At 34.4% G+C, this 8,525-nt stretch overlaps 1 protein-coding gene across 3 annotated transcripts; it reads left to right on the top strand.

The window, feature by feature from the left end:
• The first annotated feature begins 1,833 nt into the window (after nucleotides 1-1,833).
• Nucleotides 1,834-6,997, top strand: LOC133694600 (inositol-tetrakisphosphate 1-kinase 3-like). 3 transcript variants are annotated; one of them, XM_062116174.1, is made up of 11 exons: nucleotides 2,191-2,331; nucleotides 2,477-2,822; nucleotides 3,040-3,072; nucleotides 3,266-3,312; nucleotides 4,519-4,639; nucleotides 4,799-4,891; nucleotides 5,119-5,238; nucleotides 5,333-5,509; nucleotides 5,921-5,976; nucleotides 6,058-6,142; nucleotides 6,369-6,997. In XM_062116174.1, the coding sequence occupies exons 4-11, from the start codon at nucleotides 3,301-3,303 to the stop codon at nucleotides 6,455-6,457; spliced, it is 753 nt and encodes a 250-aa protein (XP_061972158.1). In that variant the 5' UTR covers nucleotides 2,191-2,331; nucleotides 2,477-2,822; nucleotides 3,040-3,072; nucleotides 3,266-3,300; the 3' UTR covers nucleotides 6,458-6,997. The 3 variants fall into 3 exon arrangements, with proteins under 3 accessions (XP_061972157.1, XP_061972158.1, XP_061972159.1); XM_062116173.1 differs by lacking the exon at nucleotides 3,266-3,312 and having other exon boundaries at nucleotides 1,834-2,331; nucleotides 2,741-2,822; XM_062116175.1 differs by lacking the exon at nucleotides 3,266-3,312.
• Nucleotides 6,998-8,525: the final 1,528 nt, after the last annotated feature.

The raw sequence follows: 8,525 nt of genomic DNA, 5'->3' as shown, positions 1-8,525 counted from the left end.
TTTTAGTTAATTTAAGAAATTAATAAAGTGAAATATATAATATATTTAGTTATTTAATTTCAAATTAAATAAACATAAAATTAAAAAAGCAAAAGGCAAAAAAGAGGCCAAACACATACCGAAGCCTGATTTTGTTAATATTTAAATGAGATGACAATTTATTTAAAAAAAAACAAAAGAAATAAATGACACATTTATGTTGTGCTTTTTTCCCCTAAAAATCTAATTTTCAACCTATTGTACATAAAAATATTCAAAAAACACTCTTATAATCTCAAGAAACTAATTTTCCAACTTAAAAAACCCTTAAATTGGTTTAAAAATAAAAAATTAAATTGAAAAAGAAAAACCTCTCTCAACCCAATCTATTTTTTCAAACAATATGGAATCCAAAACAATACTTCAATGACACTCATTTCATTAAGAGAAACACTTTGATACCATGTTTGGTCATTTTTGTCAACAAAATTAGACCAGCTGACCTCTTTTTTTTTCATTGTTTTTTGACGAATCTCTCCTCTTTAAAACTCAAGGATTTAAAATACGAATAAAATAAAGTTTTGAAATAAACCATTTAATTGTCAAGCTAAAGATACCAAAAAGAATATTCAAAAAATCCTAAGACAAAATTAAGAAAAGAGGTGTTGTCACTATTTTAAAAAAAGGGCTCTCATTTTTCATTGTTTCAATATCGATCCCTTCATTTTCAATCTTTTTCAAACAATAAAGTTGGATTTTTTTTCATGAAATCAAGCATCAATTCAATATTGGAATGTTTTTTAAGATTGAGATAACTATAAAAAAAAAAAATCGAGACAAATTATTAATCACAAATCTTAATTAACATAATATTAAAGGATGAAATTGAAAAAAAAATTAATGACTAAAAGCAAAAAATATATATATAAGAAGATCATAATTGACACCATAAATTAAAAACAAAAAAACAAAAGTGTTGCCTTTTTTCTTTATTTTAGGTTTGGTCCCCTCATTTTCAATATTATGCAAACAATAAAATTGAGTTTTTATTTTCATGAAATCTAGCACCAACCCTATAATAACATAAAAAATAATCTGAAATGAATAATCAAATCTAAATTTCAATCAATACAATATTAAATGATGAAATTAAAAAAAATCAATAAAAAAAGAAAAAAATTGTGTTCCAATAGCGTGTTTTATGTCAATGGAAATAGTGTTTCCGCAACCTTTTAGATTTTTTGATAAATATTATGGGTCCAACTTTTTTTTTAATCTATAATTAAAAGGAAAAGGTTCCAATTTTTCACTCGTACAAAATTTCTAGTTTTGAGCTAGGTTCCTGGGTGTAATTTAAAGGGAAAGGCATCCTGTGAGTGTGTAATCCAATTGCTTTGGTGAGAGGGATACCATCTTTTTTATTTAAGAGGAAAAAAATCAGATAAAAATAGCAGTAAAAAAAAAAAAAAACTTAGTTGAGATAAAATTTAAAGTAGTAAACACCATTAATAAATTAAAAAATTAACCCGGCGTTGTTTGGGGTGGATGGCTAAGAGTGTGTTTAACAGTGTGGTTGTGGTTGCTTTTCAAATAGCTTTTCGTGCCAAAATGCATATCAATGATGTTTTTTTATTTTTTAAAAATTATTTTTGACATCAGCACATCAAAATAATTTGAAAACACTTAAAACATATTAATTTGAAGTTAATAAAAAAATAAAAAATTTTCAAATTTTGTCAAAAGCACTTTTAAAACGCAGAAACAAACAGGCCTTAAAGCTAGCACTCAGTTTTAAATATAAAATAAAAACTTTGGCCTCCACCGGACCGGATCAAGCACTCAGCAGCCAAAAAGCCAAAGCCAAAGCCAATCCCGGTCTTACGTCCATATATATAAATAAAAACCCGACCCACCCCATCCCTCCTCTTCCATCGTAATCCACCCGTCTCTCCCACACGGATTTCGTGATCTCCCCCTCCCCCTCCCTCGTAATTACGGAATTAAAAAAGAAAAAAAAGGGGATCTCCTCTTCTTTTCTTGCTCTATATAGTTGCTTTCTTAACACTCATCATTTCAATTTTATTTTTTTGGCATTTCTGATTTTCTACTGCTAAGAAACCGTGGATTTAGATTTCTAAGGTTTTGGAAATTAAGGGACATGGGGTTGCAAGGACAGATAATACCGTATAAAAACGGAGAAAAAGAAGACGACGACGATGAAAGGGCAGGAAAGGAGATATCACCGTTCCCTCCTCCTCCTCCTCTTCATAGCAAATTCGCTGTTGTTGGTTATGCTCTCACCTCCAAGAAAATTAAGAGCTTTTTGAAGCCCAAGCTCGAAGGTTTGGCTAGGTAACCAATTCAGTTTTTTAACTAATTTGATCTAAAAAATTAAATTAATAACATTACGATTTTTAGTATTGCTTGCTTGATTGCTAAAAATATAGCCAGTCATGACTTATATTTATTTTTATTTTATTTTTTGGGGAGGGGACAGATTCGTTTTGGTGCCTGGTATCTGGAATATTCTGATATATGCAAATGTCCTTTTCGTTTTGGCTGTAAAGAAAGTCAAGTATAATGCTACTTTATTGATTAAAATCTTACTGAATCTTCGTGACAACCACCCCATAAGTTAAGTCTTTTATAATTCTAGATGATTTTTGGTGCCTGGTTGATAAAATATGGTTTCAGCAAGTTTTGATTTGATGATGATGATACAGTAGTGATCGTTACATTTTAGTGTTCCCTGATGGTGCAGGAATAAGGGGATTTTGTTTGTTGCAATTGATCAAAACAGGCCACTTTCAGATCAAGGTCCTTTTGACATTGTGTTGCACAAGGTTGGTTTTTTTTTTTTAATTTATTTGGGTTCATATTTTATTGCCCGACAAAATACTCTTCTGGGTTTTCTATAGAGCTTAGCTTTAGTGATTACAAAGTGATATTTTGTTGAGTGCTTCTTGCTTAATTGTATTAATGTCTGCATCTTGGTACCTTCTGGTTTTAACTGACTTGCTTCAGTTTCTTAATTTTATTTTTTTCCAATTTATAATGCAGCTAACTGGAAAGGAGTGGCGACAGATTCTTGAGGTTGGTCCTATTTTGACATCATTAATTCTATTTTTTCCTGAATTACTTCTGAATAGTCTAGAAAGGGTGAAAGCATACTTGATTGGTGACTTGAATCTTAGATGCCATATGATATGTTCTTCATCGCAGACAATCAAGAATCACTGGCTTTAAAAATGCTTAAATTCTCATTCATATCTGATGTAATTTGCAGATGCTTGCACATTCTCCCATTATGAACCACATGACATGATTGTTGAGGTCAGGGCCAACAAGAGAGGATTCTCTGCTTCCATGTTCATATAAATGATTCTTTCGGGTTTTCCAAGCACCATTTGCAAAATATTTTTTGTACTGTTTAACCCCTTTTATCAGCTGAAAGTGAGATGGCAATTTTTTAACCTGATTTTTATAGCTTACATGTAAGGAAGGAGGCATGCCCAAACCTAGGTTTTTTTTTTAAAAAAAAAAAATTGCACCTGCTTCTTGGTCTTCATTACTCTCCATCCCTGATTTGCAGGGGTATGAACTATTTTCCTTTCTAATTTGGTGATGCAGTCCCTGGCTAAGAGTGGCAGGAAATTAGCTACTAGTTTCTGACCTCAGCTAGGTTGAAGTTCTTATGTTCTAAAATCAATGATTTCTTGGGCTTGGAAAGCATTAGGATATGTCTTCATTTTCCTGTTAGGATTTTTACTCTCTAAAGGCTACATAGGTTTGTGATCTGCTGTGCCTTTCATAATATGCACGAGTTGAAAGAGTAAAGCATGTGACAATGACAAACACAAGTTCCAAAATGTTTACCAACATTCTTTCAGATTCAATAGTTGATGACTTTGCTTCCTTCATCCTATCTTCCCCCTCATTAGTTAATGTGTGCTCTGCAATTGTTTGAGCAGTTGTTCTATGTCAGCCAAGGTAGGTTTGGTATTTTATTTAGATGTTCATAAGTTGTTTCTCATCTGTGATCAATGTTTCTGACATTGATTGTAATTGCAATCTGATCACTTCTGTTGTTTTACCTTATCTATGTTTCACATTGAAAATAAAGAAGTGAATATTCAAAATTGATTTGAAGAATTCTTTGGTGAAGTTACAGTTGTTAGAACTACAAGATTCAAATATTCTTTAGCGAGCAACATTTGTTAACTTGTAACTTTTCATTTTGTAAGGCATTGCTTTCTGGCATGGACTAGAGATCTTAATATTGATGCAGCATATTTTAGATGTTGTAGGTTCTATGTGAGAATTAGAATGCAAAATCTGCTCAATTTTGTTGTGGCCTGGATCATGTTATTTGTGGACATTGTGATTTCATTAATGTTCTGCCGCCTTAACTTGTAATCCTTAATAACTAATATTGTGATTCTGGATCTTTATGGTTTTTCTATATCTTCATGCTTCTCCAGTGAAATTTATTTGATGTACATGTGATCCTTATCTCCAATTTATTTCCTGTAATTCCAGGATTACAGACGGACACATCCAGAAGTCACTGTCCTTGATCCTCCTGATGCTATACAACATTTACATAATCGGCAGTCTATGCTCCAGTGTGTCGCTGATATGAATTTGTCCAACTCATATGGTAATTTCTCATACTATTTCATGGATGTTTGGATGGAAAACAATATCTTTAGCTTCACATTCAAATGGCAACCCTTACAATTCTTGATGTGAGGTTGACAGATGACTAGTATAGTGCCCAAAGCTGATTGAAATTGATCATTTACCCTTAATGGTGCAGGGAAAGTAGGTATCCCTAAACAATTAGTTATTAAAAAGGATGCTTCATCTATCCCTGGTGCAGTTGCAAAAGCTGGGCTGATGTTACCCATCGGTGCGTTCTTTCTTCTGCATTCAATTTCATAGTGTACTTGAGTCAGTATCTTGGCTGCATGCAATGCATCAATTTAGCTGGAAACTTCTTCAGAGTAGAATACAAGTAGTTGATACTTTGGATTGTCAATTGGATTGTATTGATTTCTTTGTCATGATAGGTTGATTTATTTTGTTTTCTGTTTTTAAGTTATCCATCTTGAGTTTGTATACTCATATCTCTTTCAGTTGCAAAGCCACTGGTTGCAGACGGAAGTGCAAAATCACATGAACTATCACTTGCCTATGATCAACAATCACTTCAGAAACTTGAACCTCCACTTGTTCTTCAGGAGTTTGTCAACCATGGTATATAGTTGTATTCATGTAGGTTTTTATGTTAGTTCATGATCGTCTCAGGCACCAGCTTACATAGCAAATGCTATTCCTTTCATTGTTTTAGGGGGTGTTATGTTTAAAGTTTATATTGTTGGGGAGACCATTAAGGTGGTGAGGCGTTTCTCGTTACCTGATGTCTGTAAACGAGAGCTTTCGAACATTGCTGGCGTGTTCCGTTTTCCACGTGTTTCTTGTGCTGCCGCTTCTGCAGACAATGCTGATTTGGACCCTGGTGTTGCTGGTGAGTTGTCATACCCATGACTACTTTTTGTTAATTTTTCTTACCAGCTTTTGAGGCATTCGCCACTAGTTACAAGCAGAGATTTGCAATTTGTTGTTGATTCTGAGACCAAACAACTCATGCTACTGGGTGGTTTTGATGTAATGATCATTAAAACTCCTTTTCCCCCTAGAAATTCTGTTTCTTTGGTACCTCATGCTGTAGATTGCTCAGGATAATTCCTGGGTCCAAAGCTAGTGCGAGAGTTGAATGCCACTGTTTCTTCTCTTTTAGTTTTTATTCCGCAAACGATGGATTTGCTCGACACTTCAATTGTGCCATTGAACTCTGTTCAGCACTTGAGAACCTGCAATGGGGCCTTGAGCGTAATATTCTGGCAAGTTCCTCTAATATATTCTTCTCCTCCTGCAGAGCTTCCTCCACGACCATTGCTTGAGAAACTTGCAAGGGAACTTTGTCGTCGACTGGTAACTTCATATTTTCTCTATTCTTCATCAGTATAAATATCATTATCTCCTGCATGTTTTTTTATTGTTAAATACATGCAGGGTCTCCGGTTGTTCAATCTTGATATTATTCGAGAGCATGGGACCAGAGATCGATTTTATGTCATTGACATTAACTACTTCCCAGGCAAGTCCACATTTTCTTTTATTTTTTGTGATGTTTCCATCAAAATTTGTTTTCCAACCTTTCTTTGAACCGTCTTTAACATTTTCCTGTGTCTTAAATTCACTTTGTTTCTGCTTTGAGGCCTATATATATATATATATATATAGATGAGAATAGCTTATATCATGAAAACTTGCTCAACGATTCCTTTCATTTTATGTCTTAACATGGAAACATGGCATGGCAGGTTACGGGAAAATGCCAGAGTACGAGCATATATTTACGGATTTCCTTCTGAGCCTTGTACAGAATCAATACAAGAAAAAATCCACCTAGAAACTGTTGGAGGCATGACTGACATAAAAGAAGTTGTGTATTGAAAGTATCATGTTGTCCGAGAAAGTATGTGCAGAGGGGGGGGGGGGGGGGGTGTCTGCTAGGTGCCGTGTATAGCATAATTAATGCCTGCTAGCAGCTGGAGGAGGATATGCGCAAATCCCAACCTTCAACGTCTGTAATTACTGGCTGGCAGGAGCTCCCTTCATTTCAGCTGGCTTTGCTCAATTCCTTATGTTATCTCGCCATTATTCTGTGCTGTTCAAAGGTGTCACGAGCAGCTGGTGAATAGCAACCCCATAATCTGTATAGTCATTTCCCTTGGGATAGTAAGTATCCCTCCGACTTGTCGAGAAGTTAATAGAATAACTCGAAACTTTAAACAATGGCGCTGTAAAACTCTCTGCCGTGTAGAATGAGAGTTGCCATCGTTTTGACAAATGAATTTCCGTTGCGTACACAAAGTTATCAGATTTTTAAGCTGAAGTATCTCAGTAAAAGAAAATAGCAAGTGTCAAAGCTGAAGATTTGGTATCGTCACATATGTCTAGAGTTCTTTTACACCTATCATGTCTGCTTGTGGCGCGCACCAACCGCCAAGTGATTTGGTATTTCGAAAGCACTGCAAATGTCCTAGCAGTTAGCACCGCAGAATCTACTATCATGCCTCAACAACGCTGAAGAAAAATGTATCCATTGTTAATGTTTCAACTAAACCCTAACAGCCTACCTTTTGGCAAATAAATCCGAGATTTCCCCGTGGCTATACTGGGTGTCTCAAAAATTTTGATTTTTATTTATTTATTATGTTTTAATAGATGATATGTAAATATTAAAAATAATTTTTAAAAAATAAAAAAAATTATTTTAAAATATTTCTAATAAAACAAACATTTTAAACTCTATCACAGTCCCAAACAAACATTTAATCTCTTATTCATGTTTAAGATCAGTTTCTTGTAATCATTCCAGCGATCATCACAAATTTATGGTAACAAGAGTTTCATGAGATCTTTGAGAAGGGGAGGGGAGTATCTATAATTAAAAGTAGTCATTGAAAAAGTTCTGATAAAATGACGATTCACATGTATTACTGGGACCTTTAAACTTGCATGAAATCGACATTGATGACAACCTCAACAGCACTGACAGCCAACAGAATCAACCAACCTACCATCATAAGAGCATAGAGACCAGTAGCAGCAGTTGAAGGGAAAAACAGCAGCAACATCACTTGTAGGGAAAAAAAAAAAGAGAGAGAATCCAACAAGATGAGTTTTCTTTATCCTTTTTTTCAATTTTCCCCTTGCTTAGGCATGGATTTATTTCACCCTTGAGAACTTCATGTGGTGCTTCATGCTTAGTGTGTTGATTTCTCTAGTGATGTTGTGTATTTGCATTCATCATCATAGATTGCACACATCTGTGTTTTTTATCAACCTATTTCCTCTTTTCGTTCATGTTCTCCCATCATTATTGACCATATCTACTTTACTGTTAGTTCTTGTCTGTGTATGTTAGCAAATTCATCATGTGATTAACAGTTTTTGTGCGATTGTTGTTTGTTCTGGCAATTTTTGGTCAATTTCATGGGCAAAACGAGAGAAGATCACATTGGCAGAGAAGGGGATCAAATACAAGTCCATGAAAAAAAAACTTGATAGACAAGAGTCCCCTGCTTCTTGAAATGAACCCAGTTCTTAAAAGATGATTCGTGTTCTTATTCACAATAGAGTGCCCGTTTGTGAGTCTCTTAATATTGTCCAATACATTGATGGGGTAGGGGAAAATTAGTATAGGGTTTCCGAGGGAAGATTTGATCAATAGTTTAGCTGATATCTAAAGAGAACCCAAGCCATGTTCCAAACAGAAATCTTAAAACCTTTCAAATGCTCAGGTTCCAAATGATATCCATAGCCGAAGTACAACAGGAATGACTTTATATTTTTTTACACCAAATTTGGTCATCTCTTGCCTTAAAGTCTTCCAACTAGGCACTTTGGTCCTTTGCGATGCTTTTTACTTGTGGAGAGGAAAGTTCAATGCTATTTTCATTAGTGTAGCAATT

Source organism: Populus nigra, chromosome 5, assembly GCF_951802175.1.
Source record: "Populus nigra chromosome 5, ddPopNigr1.1, whole genome shotgun sequence".
Taxonomy (NCBI): Eukaryota; Viridiplantae; Streptophyta; class Magnoliopsida; order Malpighiales; family Salicaceae; genus Populus; species Populus nigra.
Note: the sequence above shows the minus strand (reverse complement) of the source record. Positions and strands in the feature narration are given on the sequence as shown.